Genomic DNA, 24667 nt, shown 5'->3' on the forward strand with positions numbered 1-24667 from the left:
TTTGGGTTGGACTTTGGTACCCATAGTAATCTAGGAGCCAAAGGAGTCAGGGAAAGTGGCCAGGCCCAAGTATTTAGTGTGTGCCAAGAGTCAAACCTGGGTCAAACAAATATGATGATTCAGTTCAGAGGCCCAAGTGGGATAAAAACAGAATGAACCAAGGGTCAGGTGCTGGGTGGACAAAAGTGGAAATGAATTTAGACTTTGGGAACTTGTTTTAAACCGAAATTTTAATTTTATTTTTGAACTGCCACCAGTTATAACAGTGCTTGTATGTCCCCAGACTACTTTCATGAAAATTACCTAGCGTCCTGATTAAACTGCAGATTTTTGGGAATCACCCCAGACCTATCAAAATATAATCTATGGAGATGGGTTCTGGGAAGCTTGGAATCTACATTTCTAACAAGATTCCCCCACCACCGCCACCCTCCAACCCCCCCCCGCCCAGGTAATTCCAATATGCAGTGAAGTTTCAGAACCACTTGCTAGTATGTTTGTGGCTCACCGTGATTATATAGTGGTTAGTACTCTCCATTGTGGCCACGGCAACCTTGGTTCGAATCTGAGTCATGGCAGTGTCTGGCACTTGTTTTAGAGAGCCCTCGTGGCACAGTGGTTAAGAGCTACAGTGAGCTACAGCTACTAACCAAAAAGTCAGCAATTTGAATCCACCAGTGGCTCCTTGGAAACCCTATGGGGCAGTTCTTCTCTGTCCTATAGGGTCACTATGAGTCAGAATCAGCCTGACGGCAATGGGTTTTTTTTTTTTTTTTTTAGTTTGGTAAGATGGTAGCTTTTGTTTTTATCTTAATTTTTTTTGTTGATACACAGCAAGAAAACAAGCAGCCAAGGATGTGCTTTCTTCAAGGTTTGATTTCAAGGTTAACGACCAGTACTACGTTGAGAAAGATTTAGGCCACATTTTGTCTGTGTGGAAATGTGATTGATTAGTGTTGTCGGCCATGATTGCAGGAGGGAAGAGGTATTGCCACTTCTACTCCTAAAATACTGAAATGGTGACATTCATTATAGAGTGGCTCCAACACAGATATATTTGCTTACTTCATGTTCTGACTATAGCAATTTCATAGAGGGGCTGGAGCAAATACACCTTTCATAAAATTGTTTTTCGGTCCCATTTCAGATGAAGTGGTGGAGCAGAGGTCTGGTTCCTCAACACCTCAGCGTTCCTGTTCTGCTGCTGGCTTACATAGACCAAGGTCAAGTTTTGATTCCACAACTGCAGAGAGCCATTCACTTTCTGGCTCTCTTACTGGCTCCTTGACCGGGAGCACGTTGTCTTCAGTTCCACCTCGCCTGGGCAGTCACACCATGGATTTTTTTGAAATGTGTGCCAGTCTGATCACTACTTTAGCCCGTTGATGATCTGTCTCTAGTCTCTGTCTTTCTGTTATTGCACTGTGAAAATCATATATATTCTTGAAATTATTATCTTACTCACTACTGGGTATCACATACTCTGCAATACTAATTGAGAGATACAAATATCTCTAGGTGACAGTCAATGCCATTGAAATAACTGAAAACAAAAAAATGTGACATTTGATTTACCTGCTGAAACCTGTAATTCTGTTTTGCCTATGATAAGTTCACATAGGCAGCTTCTTTAAGAGGTGAACAATAATGCAGATTATTGTTAATTTAAAATTGTCACTTCACTGCAGTATGAGTAACACACTTTCAATGATGACCCATCTCAATCTGAGGGTTTGGCAACACCCCCTTGCTTTATTGTTTGGTATAGGTAAATCCAGTTTATTTCCTAAAATTCAGCAGGCTTTAAGCTATGTTTATGCCTCCCGTTCTCTTGCACAAGGTAAAAAATAAAGCAACCATTAGTAAGATAGTATGTAAATGTTGAAATCTTTAAAAAGACTGACCTCAGAATTTCAGAAGCTAAGTTCTTCTAGCAGTTTTTGCAAATACTGCCTAATGTTCGGTGGAAGGGCTGTGGTCCTTTAAAAGGTTACCACAATTTCCAAGTTCCTTAAAAACAGCTTTAACTAACTCAGGGTTTTGAGATCTCCCTGAACAATGTATTGGAACATCTGGAGTTGCAACAAGTTTTGTCTTTTCTATAAACTTCACAAGCCTTCAAAACCTACCTTTCTCAAATTCTTTTTGGTTCTGTTTAATTTTGCACTTCACCAAGAAGGGTAAAATGGTTAAATGAAACAAAAAATAGCAGTGACCTCTTAAAAGAAAACTCTTATCTTTGTTCTCTTACTGAGTGTGCATGTGTATGTGTTTGTGGGGAGTGTTAGGGTTCTCTTGCATCCCACAATGCTAATTCTTTTTTGGAAATTTGAGTTTGTTCTTGCAACTCCCCAGACCCCCAACCTTCCTTAGTCACCGTTGGTTTTGTTCATTGATTGATCCTCAGTGGTTGAGTGACTTAGCTTTTAAATCTTATCTTCTTCCCTTTCCTTGTTCTCTATCTTGGTTGCTAATCATTCAATTTGAAAACACTGTTCTGGCCCTGAGGGCCTTTGTGTCCTTCCAAAGCTTAATAGGCTGTGACCTTCACTGTTGCACCTGATAGGGCAGGGAAGCCTTAAAACATTTTTAAAAAATTCTCTTGAATAAATATGTGTGTTGTTTACATATATACATATATGTATTCACACATCAGTGCTTTTAAAGGAAAACCAAACAGGTTTTGTTTGATTTGCTTCGTACAGGTTATTTTTAAGGTTAAAAAAACAAAACAAAAACAACTATATACAGCAGAGTAGATAATAGCTAATTGCTTATTTTTTGTTTTAGTAAAAATATTTAATTTTTAAATTATGTGTAATTTATCTAATTTGTATTTATTAATTTAATATAGTTAACAATCACATTCACCAGACTTACCTAGAGACGATTAAGCACTTAAAAACAAAAAGTGGCATTGCCTCGACGGGTTTATCTTTGCCAAAAATAATGTATTTTCTACCAAGAAGCAAATGAGAATGTTAGACCAAATTTCTCCTGGGTTTATTTATGGAAGACAAGTATTTTTATCTTTAAATAGTTTTTGAATGAAGAGATTGCATTGTGTCACCTACTCATATTGTTTTGTAGAACTTTTAAAAAATGGTGTTAAGTAACTTGTAAGTCCAACTTCTTAATATCAAAATAAAAGGAATCCTTATTTGTCAATTTGGGAAAGAGGGCAGGGGTTGCCATTTGAGATGTTTTGATTTTAACCTTTGAAAGGTTGCCATCTAGTGGCATCAAGGGGTACTTTTTAGTGTTTTTTTGTAAAATAGGGGTAAGCAGTCCTGTCCCCATGAGTTGAACTGACTCAGTGACAACAATAACAAGAAGCAGTCCTGCTAGAGCCCCTGGGTGGTGCATACAGGTAAGCGCTCCACTACTAGCCGAAAGGTTGGTGGTTTGAACCCACCCAGAGGCGCCTTGAAAGACAGACCTGGTGATCTCCTTCTCAGAGGTCACACAGAGCCTTGAAAACCCTATGGAGCAGTTCTGCTCTGCACACGTGGGGTCTTCATGAGTCGGAGTTGGCTCAATGGCGACTAACAACGACATGCAGCCCCGTGGCGGTAGTCTGATGTGCATTGCAGATATGGCATAATTTTGGCTTCTCCAAATGTGTAAATACCTCTTTTGGGAAAAATAGGGCCACTTCATAATATCTGCCTGTGAATGGAATGACCTGAGAAATAAGGAATTAATCTGATTCCTTATCCCCAAGGACAACATCCACAATTTTGAAGGTGGAGAACAAGCAGGAAGGAATCCAGTGGCATTTTAGCTTCGTTAGTCTAATAAATCACATATTAGAAACTTAATCATATCAAAATTACTTTTAATATGAATGATTATCATATAAATCATCATGCACAACTTGATAGTTACCTGTTGAATCTTAGGAAAACCAAGGGTCTCGGTTTTGGTTCTTGTATGTTGAAGTTTTTAAAGCACAACCATTCTGTAAATCTAGATGGTATAGGAAATTGGTTTGTAGAGAGATTTCAGGAGGTTCAGTCCAGTACAATAGGAACTTTTTGTTGCTGATGGGCAGGGAGAGGGAAAGAATCAGTTGCTAACTCAAAATTACTTCCTACATTTCAATCTTGTAAACTGGTTAATTGTGGATATGGGTAGATAGATCTGGAACAATTCATCCAGTTAAGATTCTGGAAGAGAGCTTCTATTATTAGGTTATAGACAAGACCTTGACTATGTCATGAAAATGGACTCCATTTGGTTCTAGAATAGCATTCCCAGAATGCTCTGCAAACAAACAAAAAAAAAAGATTCCATTAAGTTTGGAAAATGTTCCATGCTATAATCCTGCTTGAGGATGACAATATGTATGAACAGTAGGGGCTTTGAGAAGTCCTTCCATGACTTTGTTTAACCCTGCTTTTCCCAACTTGATTTAACCATAAAAACTTTTTTTTTTTTTTAATTTAATATCCCACGGGATAAGGCAAATTTGGAAAATACTTTTTTAGGAAAATTGCTGTCACAAGTTGCCATAACTAGGGAAGTTAAGAATGAAATTAAGATAGCACTTCCTTTGCTTTCCTTTATCAGTTGTTATAGAGAATCTGGTTGAAGGAAGGTCAAAAGCATTTCATTTTAACCTGAGGACATGTCCATCTTGAGCGTATGTAAGACTAAGTAGAATTTTATATGTTTGCAACTTGTTTCATAGCACCTTGATTTACTTAATCAGGTGGTGGCATTGTTTGGGAGAATTTATTTTTTGTGTGTGTTGATGGATGACTGAGAAACCTTAAACAAGATTGCTTATAAAAAGGAATAAGGGGCTAGTGACTCAGGCTTATGGCTCTATGGGTAATGGACATACCATTGACTTCCAAAATTTGTACAGTCATTGAACATTTTCTAAATTCTTTTATATAGGACACTGTATTTAGATCTAATTCCTGTCATCCTTTAATGTAACAACAGACTACTTCTCAAATTGAACATGCAAGGAGGGAGATAGGCAGATTGTTACAAGTTGGGTACTTTTTGTTTGTTTTGCTCAACAAACCTTTTAACAGACACTTTTATAAGCCCTAGTATTTGCATTCCTTGATACTAGCTGGTTATAAAGAGAATTCAGGATCCTAAACTAACGAGAAATAATAGTGTCTCTACTGTCAGGGAATTCGTAGAAAAGACAGTTCTCCATTTTCTGCAAATAGATTTTCCATGACAATTACATGATTCAGGGCTTGCTTTCTCTTATTCCCTAGCCAGTTTATACTCAAGGAATACAAATTGACTTTTAATATTAGATGAGATATAATTTAGAACATAATTATGGACAACTATAACAGATCTTTTGACTCGCTGGATTTATCTGTAGCCTCTGTTAATGTGGAGTATACTGAGTTAATATAAGCATCACGTTTTCCATTTATAAACTGTAAAAACTTGGAACATGCCCACCACAGACACTGCATCTTAGTCTGTTCACTGGTTAATAATTTAAATCCTGTTAGTTGCTACGAAATCTTAATATCTAAATGCTAGTCTAGTTCATAGTTTTGTTTGTTGGTTTTTAAAGACCCAAACCTTTCAGTCTGGCATTTCTTTAGCAGATTGCCACCCTGTGACTTTTTAAATAGGAAATGTAATTTATTTTAACAGTAGTTCTCAGAGATCTATCTTTATTAAAAACTCTGGATGAGGAATAAGTCAATCTGTTGGCAAGTCACACCCAGTGTTGAATCTCATTTTTGTAACCCCTAAAATGAGAAGGATAGATTAAAAGACCTTCAGAGTCCCTGGGCGGCACAAATGGACCCTATATAGTGCAGTTCTACACTACATACATGGGGGCGCCATGAGTCGGAATAGACTCAATGGCAACTAACAACAACAACATGGTACTTTTGAACTTTAAAGTTCTGCGTTTTCATATGATTTGTGTTAGTGTTTCCTTTTATATCTTTTTAGTTAGAGTTTTTATACTGCTGTGAATGTTCTGTGTTTATTTGGTGAGGCATTTTAAAGGTAAATACTTGAAATCTTTCTAAATACAGCTGCCCTCTGGAATACAAATGGCAAAAAATCATTCAGCAAACCAAGCATGTTAAAGTATGATGTCCACTTGGCAGATAACACATAAAGCAAAGCATTACTAATTTGGAGTGATGAACACGTTTCATACATTTTAATAGTGAGTTTTAGATCCAGAGCCCTTCGATATCTATGAGGTCATTTAATACATTACAGTAAGTTTGTGAGGTAACCAGAAAAGGTATTGTCACATTTTCCAGATGAGGAAGTGGGATTAGAAAGCTCTTCATAAAGCTCTTATGCCATGTAAGTGTTCAGCAGTGGTAAGTTCTCTTTAGCAAACCACCCTTCTTGGGAAGAACAGTCTAAATTAATGAAACATCTGAGTAGTTGAGTAATAAAAATATTACAGATGTATTGCTTTCAAGTCTTAGAGTGATATAAAGTAGTCTTAACTAAATATAGTTAAATTATTTGAACCACTTGATTGTACTAACTAGGTGTAATTGTCTGAAGTATTTATGATTAGCATATTAATTTTTATAAGTACTTCTAAGTTATTGAGGGTGCTTAAAAAAACTGAAAAAACTTTCTAGGATATGATTCTTCCTGTAATTTTATTTACATGATTGTTATAGCACAATCTTTTTAAAAAAGGAAACTTAGCCCCATCCTATATCTAAATTATTATAGTTTTTTATTATCTAAATTAAGTTTATCTAAATTGATAATTTTTCATTTTGTATGCATATTATGTAACACTTTTCATAGCGTTTATTCCTATTCATGAACTGCTTAATTATTATCAGCTTGATATCCCCTAAACCTTATAAAACTTTGCAATATAATTTATGTTTGAAGAGCCTTAAAAATTATATAAAATCTTATTTAAACAAGTTGCTGGAATCCTTACTATAATTATGATGCATTTGATGCCACTGAGCAGTAATAGCATGAAGAACAGGACCCACAGTCTAGACCAGATTGAGTTTTAATTAAACTTCTTCAGCTATAGCCTGATACGAATCAGGCTGAGTCTAGAAGTTATCAGACTGTGGACTTGCATTAATTTTGTGAGCCTGTTAATGTTTACTGCCAGCCTTGCATAGCAATGCCAGTTTGCAGTTATGACTGTGTATGCGAGTTTTGGTAACTATGATTTGTATCTAAAGTAGTTTCGATTTTATGGAAGTAACTCATGATTATTTGCACAAGCAGGGTAGTAAATTCCAATTATAAAATTAAAGTGCAATTAAGGAAATCTTAGAGCACTCTTTCCAGGAAAAAAAATAAAGTTATCATGAAAACTTTTTTGAACATACATAGAATTTTGACAAGGTTAACAATTATTCTAGGTTTACTACTTTGTGTTGATTTAAAATTTTGAGGAGGAACAGGAACATTCTAGCCAAGAAGAATTGTATGGTTAATTTTTTGCTCTAATTTTAAGCGTGCATTTTTTTATAGCTAAAAGTTCCTTTTAAGTAAGTTTTGTTACAAAGGCCATTTTTATAGATAACATTTACCTGAATGGAAAAGAGAAATGTTTCTATTGTTCTAAAATTCAAAACAGAACAAAAACTTAAATTGTGCCTTCTCTTTAAATTATAGGGACAGTAATAATTAGTCAAAAACTGTTTGAACTGTGTTTTCTTTACTTGTTTTCTGATTCCCCTCATTTTTCCCTAGATCTGCCCCCAACAAATGATCAAGTTGTTTGCTTTTGCCTGTTTGTCTTCAGGTTCCTTTGGCCAGACCTCACCTTATCACTCTCAGAAGTTGTTCACTAAATGTATTTGTCTAATTTCTTTTATGTTGCTTTGCTTTTTAAGTCGCCGTGGTAAAAGTTTGGTTGCCTTCTTATGTTTTTAAAATGAATGCAATGAATAAGCGATTTTTATATGTCAACACTTTAAAACATTTGTTAAAAAAAAAAAATATTGCAGAGCTAAGAACAATCTGATTCTGAATTTGGTTGCTGTGGCAGCAGCAGGTCACATAACCTCATTTAGTTTTCTCATCTACAAAATGTGGATAATACTTAACCTACCTCACAGATGTGTGTGAGAAACTTTGGAGGGCCCTCTTTAAATGCAGGGTTTATCATCCCCATATTTAATTTAAATCTATTTCTTTTTAAAAATACAGATATCTTTGATATTGACAGGATGAGTACCTTGAATTTTAGGTGTGTCTTATGTGGTACTTTAATGTAGTGGTAAAAATGTTTAAGACCACAGCTTCACAATTATGGCATTCTTATTTTAAATGACTGCTTTTTAATTTCTTAAAAACATCAAATATCCAAATATCAAACTTGTCTTTTGCTGTGCAAATATTCAGAATTTCTTAAAGTGTTGGCTGAAGCTGCCTTAATGTACCAAAATACAGCTTTCTCTCAAGACTGTTCACAAACCTCTATGGCTGTACAGTGTTTTGAGTGTTTATTGTAAAATTGTTATAGAACTGTGAACTCTAAACCGTAATCATGATATTGTTTGAGGAAGAGTGGTTGTGTTCTCTATATGCTTAAATATCACACAGTGAATTTTGAGTGCAACAAATAAAACTGAAAGTTGACAGCCATTAGGTTATGTCCATGGCAATCATAAGATAATGTAAGATCTGACATTAATTATTCAATTTTTTTTCCGAGAACATCCTGCATTCGTTCTTTCTTAGCCCATCTTGGAAAAAAACATCCCATATATTAGTCCATTGGAACACTTGATCACATATTTATTTTAAAAACTTTTAACTGTTGAAATCGGGGACCACTTTTTATAATTGGTTTTAGGGAGGTGGAAAAAAAGACCAGATTTCCAGTGCTTTTGTGTTTTAGTAACCATAGATTCGAATTTCACTTTTGTTAATGTACTTTTTTTGGGTGTTAAATGATCAGTGGGAAGGATCTGTCTTCCAGTAGCTATGTGGGAAAGATGTTCTTGAATTACATAGCATTCTGCAGTTACAGGTTCTCCCTGGTTACTATTCACACTGCATGAAACTCATAGGTAACAAACACAAAAGAGAAAAGCAGCTTATCTGATTGCTTATGAGCTCCCCCCAACACACACACACACACAAAATTAAAGACTCTAATTAATGTGGAAGCTCCTTTTGTTTTTAGTCATTAACTTAATATTCTTCAGGTCAACTCATACATACTAATACAGAGGAAGCTGTTACAGAAAAAGATGGCCTATGACTCATGGAAGATTTCACACCATCTTTGTCTATTTTTGTCCTCTTTGTTGCACATTGTAGTTTCTAGCATTAGCCATGGTATTGGTTTTCTATTGCTATCTTAACAATATTATAAACTTGGCTACTTAACACAAATGTGGTATCTTAGAGTTTTGTAAGTCAGAAGTCCAGTGGGCTTAGTTGGTGTCTCTGCTTCAAGTCTCACAAGACTGAAAACCAAAGTGTTGGCAGGGCTAGGGTGTGGGGGAGAATTGACTTCCAGGCTCATTCAAATTGTTGGCAGAATTCAGTTCCATACTGTTGTAGGATTGAGGTCCTGATTTCCCTGCTGGTTGTTGGCTGGGATCATTTGTAGCTTCTGTAGGCCACCTGTATTCCCTGCCCATTGCTCCCTTCATCTTCAGAACTAGGAATAGTGGGCTCATGCTTCGAATCTCACCTGCCTCTTCCACTTTCACCACATCTCTCTGACTGGCTAGCTGACTCTTCTGCCTTCCTCTTCCACTCTTAAAGGCCTGTGTGATTAAATTGGGACCACCCAGATCATTTAGCCTAATCTACCTATTTTAAGGTTGTCTTAGGCTGAGTTCTCTAGAGAAACAAAACCAGGGAAGCATATATATATATATATAGAGAGAGAGAGAGAGAGAGAGAGACAAATTTATCTCAAGGAAATCGCTCATACAGTTGTAGAGGCTGGCAAGTCCCAAGTCCATGGGTCGGGTGCCAGGCTGAAGGCTTTTCCTGACTCATGTAGCTGCAGGGGCTGATGAACCCAAGACCGACAGATCAGATGGCAGGCTGCTGGCTCGCAGGCTGCTGGTTCACAGGCTGTGAAGGTTGGTGAATCCCAAGAACGGCAGGTAAGCTGCTAGCTCAAGTCCCAAGAACCAGAGGTGAGACGATGAGCCGGATACAGGAACATCCATTTATATACTAGAGGCAGGCCACACCCCCAAGGAAACTCTGTTTCAACTGATTGGCTGCTCATAGCAGATCTCATCACAGAGTTGGTTACATCATTACATAACTACCAAACTACATCATAACTGCCAAACCACTGAGAATCGTGGCCCACTCAAGTTGACATACGTGCTTAACCATCACAAGGGTCAACAGGGATTAGGAACCTTAATTGTATATGTAAAGTCCTTTTTGCCATGTCACGTAACATATTCAGAGGCATAACACGAGGGGTGAAGATCATGGAAGCCAAAATCCTGTTTACCACGGTCATAGAACAGGAAAGACCTAGAAGTCCTTAGGCTAATAGAATTTTACAGTAGAGGCTGCTGAGAAGAGGGAGCAAGCAACACAGATGTGATCCTCCGTACTTAAAAGTCTTGCCTTCCATATTGATATATCTAAAAGCAACTTTTTGAAAATCATTATACTCTAACCCTCATTGTGAAAAAGATGTAATATCAAAATCAGAATATGTAAGTAAATACTTGAATTTGCTTTGTCCAAAGTTTTAACAATGGATTTGTTTGTTTTTATTAGTGAAAATGTTTCCTTTATTTCCTAAATAGCAAAGATAATGGATGCTTATTTTAGGAAATTTGAAAAGTACAGGAAATTTAAAGCTGAGAAAACCCTCGTCCGTAACTGTGCTACCAAGAGGCAGTTACTTCGGGATTTTTGTCTTTATATATTCCTCTTTTTTTCCTCTTCCTGTTCTTCCCCCTAGAATATATGTTTTAAAAGTTCTGAGGATGTGCAGGAGAGGGTCTGGTCAAGAGGAGGCTGTCATCTTTCAAAGTCCAGGTGTTTCATAGAGGACTTAGAAGGAGGAAGGGAAAGCTTTATTGGTGCATGGTAAAGTTGTTCGAGGCCTGGCCTATAAATGAGTTTAGGAGTGGGTCAGTGTTAGTCTGTTAGGGTAAAGTGGCTTTGTATGCTGCCTCTTATCTGACAATATTATTTTTTTCCGATATCTTTTTATACAAAATTAAAAGTAAAATAGAGACTCAGTCTTTCCATTGAAGATTAGGGTTTCTAAGAGACAATAGGCATCTGCTTGGGACATCACTAATGTCTTATTTACGGTATTTACATTAAAAAAAACCTTGCAGATCAATAATGTGAAAAACTTAGTTTGAATGCTGTGATCTAAAAAATGGAAGAAACGTGGCTGATATTAGGCAGAAACATGTTAAACAGAAACATAACCACACTGAGTAGGGATAGAATGGATAGAAATACAGTAAAGCCTGCGAAAGCCGGAAACTGTATGGCAGAAACCTGTCAGAGAAGGCAAACTCAAATATTTTCCACTAAAACAAGTGATAGAAAAGTGGTACAACTGCACCCTGTCAAATATGGAAAACTTGTGAGACCTGGAAAAACAAGGCAGTCCCAGTAGGTTCCGGGTCTCACTGTAGTTATTTTTTCCTAAAGTCTTACACCACATTAATAAATAGTGACGAAGTAGTAGTTGCATTGGGCAGATCTGCTGCAAAAGACCTCTTTAAAGTGTTAAAAAGCAAAGAAGTCACTCTGAGGACTAAGGTGCACCTGATCCAAGCCATAGTATTTTCAGTTGCCTCATATGCATGAGAAAGCTGGACAATGAATTAGGAAGACTGAAGAAGAACTGATGTCTTTGAAGTATGGTGCTGGGGAAGAATATTGAATATGCCATGGACTGCCAGAAGAACCAACAAATCTGTCTTGGAAGAAGTACAGCCAGAATGTTCCTTAGAAGCCGGAATGGCGAGAATTTGTCTCACTTACTTTGGACATGTTATCAGGAGGGACTATCTTAAATTAAGGCCTAATATCGTTTGCCTAGAATACTGCAAATACAAGTAGTCTCTCCTCTATCCTGTGATATTGCTGTAATTGTTTCTTTTCTCCCTAAACATCTGGCATTGCCTTCCTGCTTAAAACCCTCGATGACTCCCTGTCTAGACGAAAAAGTCCAAGTTCCTTAGCATAGTATGTGAACTCAGTCACATTCTATCGCCAATTTACCCCATTCCAAACAGTTCTTACAACTTTCCACCAGACATACTGCACTGCAGTTTACCCTGAATTTCTTCCTAGTCATCATACACAGCATGGATTTGCCATCTCTGTGCCTTGCCTACCAAATATTTAAAGACCAAGCTTTAGTGTCACCTTCTCTGTAAAAGCATTCTTAAGCATTTAGATATCCCATTCATACCTTGCTTATTATAATTATATTAGTTGTAATAAAACTCTTTACCTGTCTCCCTCTTTAAACTCTGAACTTTGTAAATATCTTTGATTCTTGAGTGTCTTCTAGAATATGCTATGCTTTTTATTGGTAAGTGCCATTTGGAACTTGAAAAAGAAGATAAACTAGAAGCTTAAAAAATATTTCAAGTAAAAAGGATGAGGCTATGGCAACAAATTCCATCCCACCCTTTAAGACCAGAATCACCCTGCTTAAAGAACTGAGCAAAATTCTTTAGTTTTTCAATGCTGAAGAAGCCACTTCAAATTTTTAATAACCGTTGAGTGTGAATGTAGAATTTATCTCATCTTTGTGCATTATTTAAAAAGAAATAGACTAAATGTTATTTGTAGCTCAGCTTTTTTATTTTTTCTTTGCTTTATATAAAAGAAAAATACATACAAATTCTATTTGAATAACTAGGTGTTCAGATACAGGCAAAACTGACAATTTTCCTTATTTTGAGCAACAGGATGTTTTAAAGTGATACAGTATATATACTATTTAGATTTTATTAACTGTAGTTAGACACTTAAAATAATATTTGATGGATTTAGGAATAAATTACTTTTCAGCAGACTATTCCCAAAAGAAACCAGTGTTGAGCAGCATTTTTTTCTGGTTTTATTTTTGTGATAAATCAGAGGGACACTACTATACTTTGGTTTTTAAAGACTGAGCCATAATCATTTTAAGGTTATATCTTAAATTTGAATAATTAAAAAACTGTAGTTAGACTATTTACTGTTCAGAATTAAATTACACCCAATTTAAATGCACATCTTCTAGAAAAATTCAAACAATAGTGTACTAATATTAGAGGCAAACTAACCATCTGCACAACTGACTAGGTGCCATACGGCATGATTTCTGACTTTGGGTATGGCTCATTAAACAAGGGTGCAAATGCTGACACACACTGTTTCACATTCTCTAGAGCCAGCAGTGAAATAGATAAGCAAAATGGACATTGAAAGATAACATTTTAGGAGTCAAACTGACATCTAAATGTAGAGGATTTGTTTTTTGTTTTCTAAATTCCAAGTGAAAAGTTTCCACAGGTTTCACCATCTCATTTTGGCACGCAAACTGAAACTCACGTGAGGCAGGACTAAGATCTTAGAACTAGTTCTTATTTGTGAAGCCCATACCATTGGATGGTGATCTTCCTAAGGTGACCAACTTTGATGCCTGAGAAAAAAGAAAAATACACATGCATTTTGAACTGTAGGCTAATGGAGTCATGACTAGGAGCTTTCTAGGGAATTTCTTAGCCAATTTAATATTTTTATGGCTTGTTCAAAATTTATAAGTGTGCCTTGCAGAAAACTTTGATAACACACTCAGGAGACATAATAAAGTCTCTTTCAACAATTTTTATAGATATTGTTAGGTGCTGTCGAGTTGATTTCGACTCATAGCAACCTATGTGACAGCGTAGTACTGCCCCATCGGATTTTCTGAGGAGCCCTGCTGGCGCAACAGTTAAGTGCTCAGCTGCTAACTGAAAGGTTGGCAGTTCCAGCCACCCAGCAGCTCTGTGGGAGAGAGACCTAGTGATCTATGCCCGTAAAGATTACAGCCTAGAAAACCCTATGGGCAGCTCTACTCTGTCACATGAAGTTTCTATGAGTCAGTACTGCCTCAATGGCACCTAACAACAACAACAAATCTTTATGGGAGCAGATCGCCAGGTCTTTCGTTTTTGGAACTGCTGGGTGGGCTCAAACAGCAGCCCTTTAGGTCAGCAGCCAGGCGAACACTTTTACAGTTGCACCACCAGGGCTCCTTCCTTACAGATTAAACCAAAAAAAAAAACCAAACCTGGTGCCATCGAGTCAATTCTGACTCATAGCAACCCTGTAAGACAGGGTAGGACTGCCCCATAGGGTTTCCAAGGAGCACCTGGTGGATTCGAACTGCCAACCTTTTGATTAGCAGCCAAACTCTTAATCACTATGCCACCAGGGTTTCCTCCTTATAGATTAGAGCATTGCATATCAAATTTTCAAAAGTTTTCCATGAATTTCAATAAATTCATTCATCTTCCCTTGAAATTGACATATGCAACTATATTAAATATTTAGAACTCGTGAGTTGAAGTATAAAATCAAACCACTTACTTGAAATCTAGATGTTCAGTTAGCACATATCCATCTATAGAAACAAAACTCACTATTACTAATCTGAAAGCTATAGAGACAATGCTTTAATTTTTTTTTTTTAGCAGTCATTGAAATTTTATGGGTGATAGGACAATAAACTTACATTTGCCTTCAGAATTGCGACATATCACTAGATTCTGTTCAGTAATATCAATGACTTCCAGTTCTTCTCCAGGGGTTATTGGCAAATCAAGTATTCCCCTTCTTGAATTACTGGAACATGCCACTGCTGTGTTGATGACAGTAATCTCTTTGTCATACTGAAATGAGAAATAACTGATCAGACCATGCTTGCATGGTTTTTATTATTTTCAATTATAAAAAAATTAATGAAGGACATAATAAAGTAACCTCAAAATAAACCCAGGATGCTAGATATTGATTGGTTAAATAACATCTAAGAGAACAGAAAATAATAGCAAGATATGCAGTGAAAGGAATGTAATTTAAGGGAATAATAGTAAAATGCCACCGTTTTACATTTAATATGATTATACTTTCATTTATACTATCTGATTGTACTAGAGTGAATCTTGGTGGATGAAAAGGCTGTAATGTGTGGGTATAAATTAAGTACTGTGGACAGTATGTTAACTGTTTCAATATAAGGTTACCACCAAACCAAGGAAAAGAGAAAGAGAGTGAGTGAGTGAGCAAGAGACAAAGAAAACCTCTTATGCCTGTATAGTGCCTTAGAGTTTATAATGTTCTTTCATACCTACCATTTCTACATGACACTGTCTTTCTACCCTACCTTTCTGGGTAGGCGTATATTTGCTTATATGTGTTGATAGCACATGTACTTTAAAGTACTGGTAATGGGGTGTATGGGGCAATTCCCACTCTCCTTCTGTGGTCAACAGCAGACAGGAAACAACTGATGAGAAATTCAATTTATGATCTCAGGGAATATTTTTCTGTGTAATCAGCTAGCTTGCCTATACATGTACAGATACATCACCTTCTAATATATTGAAATCTATTGGCCAGAAAAAAACAGTTCCAGAATATCTAGATTATATTTTCAGATGTCTGCTCCACTAAATTAGGGTGACCAAACATCTGTCCTTGCCTAAGACAGTCTGTTTACAATTCTTATCTTTATTTATAACTACTTATGATGATGATTAAGAGTACCTTCTTCCACTCTCAGAAGTGTCCTAAATTTGGATGATAAATTATAAGATCACCCTACATCAAATGGGATCTATCCACAAGGTAGATTTTTCTTTCACCTACCAAAGTAATAGCTTCCTACCTGGTCTTCTTGCCCTTTCCAGGCCATTGTTCACTCTGAAGCCACAGTGATTTCTTAACATGCAAGTCTGATTAGGTCAACCTCCTATTTATAAAGTTCTAAAAACTCTGTTGCTTTCAGGATAAGGTCTACATTTCTAAGCTTGGCATTCAAGGTCCTTTGCATACTCTCATTTCCCATTTCCCCATCCCTGTCTCCTTCATTGAAGCAACATCAAGCTGTATGATAATTGTTGAACACACCATGCACCATTCATACTTCCACGCCATTGCCCATGCTGTTTCCTGTGCCTGAAATACTCTTCTTTTACAATTTTGCATGAAGACTTTTATGACTACCATGTATAATTTACTGTTCCAACTGCACTTTGTATATATTCCTGTTATAGCATTTAATATACATATTATTCATTAAACAAATGGAGGGTCATTTATTTTGTATCCTCAATGCCTGGTACTAATGAAGTACCCAATAAATATTTTGTGATTTGAGCTGAATAAAAATTATTGAAATCGTGTAGTTTTTCCAATGGTATATCAAAGAAACCCACCACATATAATATGGAAAAATGGAATCATGCATTATGGGAAATGGAATTTCTTCCATATGATATTAGTCACAAATACAGTGGGGGAAAACAACCAGATGGATGTAAGAGTCTTTTTACATCATCATTTTTCAACTATTCAAATAACATCATGGTTTTCAGGATATAATTTCATTTCATAACTTCTAGATGTAGTAACCCTAACCAGTTTTTGTCTGAATAGGAGTTATTAATGACTATAAGGGATTTGAGTATATTCCTATTTCAGTTCAGTAACATTTTTGGATGTTTAGAAAGTGTTAGATGGTCTTATTCTGCTCTGCAAGGGACATTTGAAGATAAATAAGATAACCCTTGTCCGCTAGGATCTCATAATTTAATATGATGAACAGGTAATTACAATAATGTCAGTGTTTTGTGATAAGCTAGAGGTTAGCTCTGAAAGGGCCATTTCTTTAATCAGGAGCTTTTGCAAGTCTTTTCAAAAGTTCCACATTGTCAAATGGGTAAAGTTTAGGCTTCTTAACATAGCATATAAAGCTCTTCATGTCATGATTCTTGCTCATTTTTCTGGTTTCATCTCCTGCTACTCTTCGCCTTGCACTTTGTGCTTTGGCAACAACTGCTCATAGTTCTGTCCCTTGAATGGACCTCCACCTCTAGTCACACTATTTCACATCTTTAGGTGTTTTTTGGGCTGTTCCCATTTTTGGCATATACTTGACACTTTTCTCCATTTATAAAGCTCTTGTTCAGTTATCAAGATTCAGTCCCGGCATCTCAAAAGGGAGGGTCATTTGAACTTTAGAATAATGGAAAAGTGCTCCATGGACTGTCAGTGACATGGAACTTCAGATGTTGCTTCCGTCATCCAGTTATTCTTCTCTTATTTGTCATTCATTCATTCACCAAACACTACTGTGTGTCTAGTTGTATGTTGGGAGCTGGAGAACAAACTTGAATGAGAAGATTTTTCCTTCAAAAGAGACTCAAGAGTTTAGGATACACACACACACACACACACACACACACACACACACACAAGCTATACTGAAATTGTTTTGTGTTATATAAGACATGGAGCCCTGGTGGTACAGTGGTTGAGAGCTCAGCTGTTAACCAAAACGTCTGCAGTTCCAATCCACCAGCCACTCCTTGGAAACCCTATGGGGCAGTTCTCTGTCCTATAGGGTTACTATGAGTCGGAATCGACTCAATGGCAACAGGTTTGATTTGGTTTTTTAATACAAGATATATTCATAATAGATATATAAAATGTGCTGAGGGAGTAATTTTCCTGGGGGAGTTAGGGCTGTATTTGAATAGAGCCTTAAAGAACAACTTATCAATTCTTGTAGACAGAAGGAATAGCATTTGCAAAGTCATGGTAATATAGAAATGTATCTGGAAAAAATCAAAATAAGATGTCATTTTTTTAACCAAAGATCATGTCTGTATCTCAGGGAGGCAGAGGCACAGCACACTTACAGAATCTTTAAAAATGGTTGTTGATATTGCTATTTTTTACTGTCAGATGTGAACATACCTCAAATCTTTCTCTGAAAAGTTTTTCTTCCTTTTCCATTTTCTTTTCTAAGTTTTGCTTCTTGATTCTGAAGAAATTTCTAGGAGATAAACTAGCAAGAAATATGCATGTAAGGTTAAATGTACTTTATTAAAATTCTAAGTTTCCAAGTCTATGAAATTATTCTACTTCAGGATAAATTCAGGTATAATTATACATATAATTATACATACTCATATCCACTGGAGCAGAGATTGCCAAAACAACTGAACAGGGTAAGCAATACCAATTGCTTCTCCCCCATAATTGAAATATATATATATATATATATTGCAAGATAGTAATGTGCAATAAATTAAAATTGGTCAAATAATTTACGTAAATAAGAAACTTCTATGGAACAGACTCAGAAGAATAATTACACTGTTACAAAAAAAAAGACAAGAAATTTAAGGAAATTTATAAATCTTCCCATTTACCTCCAGATTAATTAAACAGAAATCAGTAAGTGCAGGTAAGGGACTAACATTTTGTGGATTTCTAACTTTTCTAACCTAGTTGGGAAATCACAAATATATGTAAAGAACTGTTCTATTTGTTGAGTGATTTTGGAGGATAGAATTAAGAAAATAAAGAAGATGCCACAAGACATGTGCAAGAATTTTGGCACAGAAAAGTGGACAACCCTAGAGCAGAAGCTGATTATACTCTTACTCTTCCCTTTTCCTCCCTCCTGCTGCTCACATGGGGTTTGGTGCTGCCTTTTAGCAGTTTAATGTATTGAAAGAGGAAAAGAAACCACCAAACCCTGTCACTTTTATTCAGAGTGTCTCCTACATCTGTTTCCTTCTATTTAAGACTACAGCCACCACCATATTTCAGGCTATCACAATTTCTTGCCTGGAATATATCTTTCTCTTGCCTTCTTCTAATCAATCTCCATACCTGCCTCTAGGGTTGTCTTTCTAAAATTTAATTGAGCTTGCCCTTCTCTTGCTTAAAACCTTTCAATGGCTGTCTACTACCTGTAAGATAAAGTCTAAATTCCTTAGTGTTGTACACAGGGGATTTCATAATCTGGCCCCAATCTACCTTTCTAGCTTATTCAGCTGCCCTTTTCCAACACATACAAAGTCTTCGTGGGATGTCTTACGAGGGCTATCCTTTCCATGTCTTCATACCTGGGATACCCTTCCCTAACTTCTCTCAAAACTTGTCATCATCTTGATTAACACAAGGATAATAAAATTATTGATACTAATATAGAACGTTGTTTTACCCATTGGTAGAATAATTTATGGTACAAACTAGTTAATAAGGAACAAACAGCATGAGAAATTGATATATCAATCTACAGGAATGATAGCCTCAATATTGTGTTTTCAAACTTACCACATATTCAAGTTTACTCAGTTTAGAATATAAGTTTTTTTTTGGTAAGAAATCAGCACTAGAAAATTGTTTCCTGAAAATAATTAATTGTAGTCATCAAAATACTAAAAAGCTTTTTTTTTTTTGGTCAAAAAAATTTCACTGATATTTCTTCCTTAGAGTTCTGTTTTGCTATGCTCTGCAAAAGTATGTAAAATTATGTAACAGTATGAAGAATTCAACTACTAGAAGCTTAAGGTAGAAAGTTGGTTTCTAGTGAAAAAAACAAAGTTCCTTCCACCTTTGGAAAAATAAATTACATCAAATCTAAACCCAAAGAAAATAAACTTAAGGGAAGGGCCATCCTATGCCATCCTCTGAGCTTGGATTTGGCACAGAATGATGTCTGATTTCTTTTGTGGTGCCCCAATAAGACTTTTCTAGATCAGTTTCCCAGACCAGACAGACTACCACACAGTGGTTACAGCTCAGTGACTATTTAGACAAGGATTTCCCCAAGACATTTGTTAAACCAAATATATCAGATCCTGCTCCATATCCTAGCAATTGAGGAGGACAATGGTGCACAGAACACTAAGTAATCATCTGAGACAGTAAATAAACATCACCTGCCCCAACAGCAGACTGGAAGCTTGAATCACATGAATGAAAGTTAAGACCGTGAGTCAACAAAACATTCTTTTCTTAATTCTAACACCGTTTCTAAAATTTCTAAAATTCTAAAATCGTTTAGTCAGAATTATATTGTATTGTAGGGAAATCACTCTTACTGTATGGTAACTAGTCTCTCTTTTCTCAAAGTTTCATTTCAGTTCTAACTGGAGAGTTCTATTTAAGTTCTGTCCTGTAGGGAAATAGTTCTTATAGCCCTAAAAGACTGGATGTTTTTCATTGATAAAGGATATCTTGAAATTTTGCCACACCACAAGTAGAGACAATGATGAAGAAGGTATATGTGTTTGGTGCTTTACATTTTCAGATTTTTTGTCTCTTTCAATTCTCTCAACTGTTCTATGATGTAGGTGTTGTTATTCTCACTTTGCAGATGAGGAAACTGAGAATCAAATTTAATGATTTGCCTAAGGTCAATTTATACTCATTACACAGGTAGTAAGAGGTATAAATTGTAGCAAATAAGCTGTAATTTAAGGCATCTGTGTTCCTACCTTTCTGATTCTTCAGCAGCTTTTTTCCCTTTGTTTTCCTTTGGTATCAAAAACTTGGTCTTCCAAGTTTTCAATTTATCTTCTTCTCTGAGGAGAAAAATATTTTGAGCAAGTAAATTAAGCCTGAATTATTAAACATTTATAGAACTACCAACACTTTGTGTGTGTGTTTTACCAAAAAGTTAAAAAGTTATTTATATAAGTATATTTTGATAGTCTACAGCAAGGACCAGATAATAAATATTTAGGCTTTACAGGTCATACTGTCTCTATCACAACTACTCAACTCTGCTGTTGCAATGCAAAAGCAACAATAGACAATATGTAAATAAATGAGGATGACTGTTTTTGTAAAATCTTATTTACAAAAACAAGTAGTAGGCTGAATTTGAACCACAGGCCATAGTTTGCTGAACTCTGATCTATGGTGATCCAAATTTGAAATCTTAAGCAAGAAACCAACTTGTTTAGAATTGCACTTCTTTTCCTTTCTGAACATCAGTTACTTCACCTCTAAAACGAGGATAATGCCAACCTTTGCCATGGGACAAGACTGAATGAACTAGTGTTTAGCACTAGAGTATCTGTGCAGAGGAGGACGCAGGGAGGGGAGAAGGTATTATAGAAAGGACTAATACTTTTTGCACACCATGTGTCAGGTCTTATGCTAGGCATTTTACATATGTTAACTAATTTGATTTTCACAGTAAGCATTTCAACAATCCTTTAAAATAGTAATTTACAAAATTTCATAAAGGAGAAAATGGATGATCAGAGAACTAGGTAACTTATCATGGTCACAAAAATAGTTGGTGGCTTTGAACCTAGGTTTGTCTGACTCTAAAGTCTATGGTCTTTCACCATACCTGCTATTTCAAAAATATTTCTTCACTTAGAATCACAGTTACTAATATGTCCATCACTGACACACAGAATTTGCATTTCTAACAAGCTCCCAATTGATGCTGCTGCTGCTGCTTAGGGACCAATTCTGAGAACCAGTAGTAGAGCAGTGGTTCTCCAAATTTATTATACATGAGAATCACCTGGGGATCTTGTTAAACTGTAGATTCTGATTCAGTATATCTGGGGTGGAAAGGCAAATGCTCAGCAGAGTTCGAACCAGAATGAACCCATTCCAAAGCCTTGTTTTCTTTACTGAATATAAAACAATATATGCTGATTATTTTAAAAATTGGAAAAAGTAGAAGTAGAAAAGAGACAAAATAGCATAATCTAACCAAAGACATCCAAGTTTCCTTCTAAAAGTTTGTCCAAGCACTTTTAAAAACTAAATTGAGATAATATAGTGCACATATGTTTTGCATTCTGCTATTTTTCAATTGTCATTATAGGGTCAGCACTTCTCCATGTCATTGAAAACTATTTATTATATATTTAAATAGTCTGTTGAGTAGGAGCCTAAAATATACTTAGCCCATTTCTGTACATTTGACCATTTAGATTGTTTTAAACATCTTTCTTTTAAAAATAACCCTGAGATAGACATTTCTGTGTATAAATGTTTTTTCTTCCATTTTCATTAGAGAAAATTCCTTGGAATGAAATTACTGGGTTAAGTAAAAGGTATGGGCATTCTCGATACATATTGCCAAGTCATTCCTTCAGAAAAGTCATGCGAATTTATACTCATGCTAGCCATAAGTCAGTTATTTGCCTCTTTGTCAACTTATTTTAGCCTTTCTAGGGATCTTTTAGAGAGCTTAGTGGATTTGGCAGGTTAGGAATTGCTATCACCATTTCACAGCTTAGAAGCTAAGATTCAGTTGAGAAACAATGATGTCTGAATTGTGGCTGTAGAGTGGGGATCGAAGCAGCCCTGATGGCGAAATGGTTAAACACTCAGCTGCTAACCGAAAGGTTGGCGGTTTGAACCCACCCAGCGGCTCCACAGGAAAAACACCTGGCGATCTGCTCAAGTAAAGATTACAGCCTAGGAAACCTGGTGGGGCAGTTCTGCTCTGTCACATGGGGTCACTATTAGTCAAAAATCGACTCGACGACACCTAAAAACAACAACAGTGGGAATGGAAAAGCATGGGAGGAGGAGTCAAGGACAATGCCTAGGGTTTTGGTTTAGGCAATTATTTGTTTATCGGAACAATCATAGAGATTAGAGGAAAGAGACAAGATTAGGGTGGGGTGGGTTGAAATGATGTGTTATTATGGACATTCTAAGTTTCAGTTGTCTCTCTGGACTTTCAGATTGAGTTATCCATCAGGCTTATTAGCTCTCAGGAGAGAAATAAATCTGATCTCAAAATGTAATTTTTTAAATCATCACCATAATGATTATAATTGAAGCCCTGGGTATGGATGAGATCATTCTAGAAGAGTATATGAAGGAATAATATAGAAGAGAAGTGACATAGCAAATCTGAGGCACACATAATATTTAAGAGACGAGTAGTGGAATTAGAACTCACAAAAAAAATTTAGGAAGAACAGCCAAAGATGAGGAATAAGAAATAATGATAACACAGAAACATAGGCAAAAATTACTATTTTTTTCCTTAGAAGGATGGCATAGTTAACATTTAAGATATTTCAGAGAAACCAAGTAAGATAAAGACTTAAAAGTATCCATTAGATTTAACAAAAGTAATTAGTGACCTTACAAAGTAATTTCACTGGTATAATGTTGTTGTTAGATGCTGTGATGGTTAAGATTGTGTGTCAACTTGGCTGGGCCATGATTCTCAGTATTTTAATGTAATCACTCCCAGGATTGAATATACTGTGAGTAGCCAATCAGATGAAAGGGCGTCTCCTTGGGGGTGTGGCCCGCATCTGTATATAAGCAGATGTTCTGGCTTTTTGCTCTCTCTGGATCTTGCGGCTGCTTCCTGTCGTCTCATCTCCCGTTCTTGGGCTTGAGCTGTCAGCTTATCTGCCGTACCTGGGATTCGTCCAGCTGCACAGCCTGTGAGCAGGAGCCCTGCTCTCTGACTTTCCGATCTTGGGCTTGCCAGCTTCTGCCGCTGTGTGACTTGGGAGAAGCCTCTACCCTGATCCACGGACTTGGGATGTTCTAGCCTCTACAATCACGTAAGCTGTTTCCTTGATATAATCTCTCTCTGTATATATTTATACACCTTACTGGTTTTGCTTCTCTAGAGAACCCAGCCTAAGACAGATGCCGTTGACTCAGTTCTGACTCATAGCAACCCTATGTACAACAGAATGAAACACTTCCTGGTCCTGCGCCATCCTCACAATCGTTGTTATATTTGAGCCCACTGTTGCAGCCACGGTGTCAATCCATCTCACTGAGGGTCTTCCACTTTTTCACTGACCCTATACTTTACCAAGCATGATATTCTTCTCTAGGGATTGGACCCTTTTGATAACATGTCCAAAGTATATGACATGAAGTCTCACCATCCTTGCTTCTAATGACTGTTTCTGGCTGAACTTCTTTCAAGACAGATTTGTTCTTTCTTCTGGAACTCCATGATATATTCAGTATTCTTCACCAACACCATAATTCAAAGGTATCAATTCTTCTTTGGTCTTCCTTATTCACTCCCCAGCTTTCACATGCAGATGAGGTGATTGAAAACTCCATGGCTTGGGTCAGGCGCACCTTAGTCCTTAAAGTGACATCTTTGCTTTTCAACACTTTAAAGAGGTCTTTTGCAGCAGATTTGCCCAATGCTATGCCTCATTTGATTTTCTGACTGCTGCTTCCATGGGCGTTGATTGCGAATCCAAGTAAAATGAAATCCTTGGCAATGTCAATCTTTTCTCCATTTATCATGATGTTGCTTATTGGTCCAGTTGGGATTTTTGTTTTCTTTATGTTGAGGTGTAATCCATACTGAAGGCTGTGGTCTTTGATCTTCATCAGTAAGTGCTTCAAGTCCTCTTCGCTTTCAGCAAGCAAGTTTGTGTCATCTGCATATCACAGGTTGTCAGTGAGTCTTCTTCCAATCTTGATGTCATGTTCTTCTTCATATAGTCCAGCTTCTTTGATTATTTGTTCAGCATACAGATTGAATAAGTATGGTGAAAAGATACAACCCTGACACACCTTTCTTTAATTTTAAACCACACAGTATCCCCTTGTTCTGTTTGAACATCTGCTTCTTGGTCTATGCACAGGTTCCCCATGAGCACAATTAAGTGTTCTGAAATCCCCATTCTTCACAATGTTATACATAATTTGTTAT

At 36.5% G+C, this 24667-nt stretch overlaps 2 protein-coding genes across 5 annotated transcripts in view; one reads left to right on the top strand and one right to left on the bottom strand.

The window, feature by feature from the left end:
* Positions 1-7955, top strand: part of PRKAA2 (protein kinase AMP-activated catalytic subunit alpha 2) — a 103035-nt gene extending 95080 nt beyond the window's left edge. For all 4 annotated transcript variants that reach the window (XM_004368985.2, XM_023730511.1, XM_023730507.1 and 1 more), the window contains one exon: positions 1148-7955. In XM_004368985.2, the coding sequence (XP_004369042.1) occupies positions 1148-1386 (239 nt within the window). In that variant the 3' untranslated portion in view covers positions 1387-7955. The remainder of the gene's footprint in view (positions 1-1147) is intronic.
* Positions 7956-11864: 3909 nt separating this feature from the next.
* Positions 11865-24667, bottom strand: part of FYB2 (FYN binding protein 2) — a 115388-nt gene continuing 102585 nt past the window's right edge. Inside the window, 5 exon segments of the mRNA XM_004369123.2 lie at positions 11865-13612; positions 14545-14578; positions 14690-14846; positions 17938-18028; positions 20475-20561. Of these exon segments, the coding sequence (XP_004369180.1) occupies positions 13591-13612; positions 14545-14578; positions 14690-14846; positions 17938-18028; positions 20475-20561 (391 nt within the window). The 3' untranslated portion in view covers positions 11865-13590.

Source organism: Trichechus manatus, unplaced genomic scaffold (genome assembly GCF_000243295.1).
Source record: "Trichechus manatus latirostris isolate Lorelei unplaced genomic scaffold, TriManLat1.0 scaffold00003, whole genome shotgun sequence".
NCBI classification, from domain to species: domain Eukaryota; kingdom Metazoa; phylum Chordata; class Mammalia; order Sirenia; family Trichechidae; genus Trichechus; species Trichechus manatus.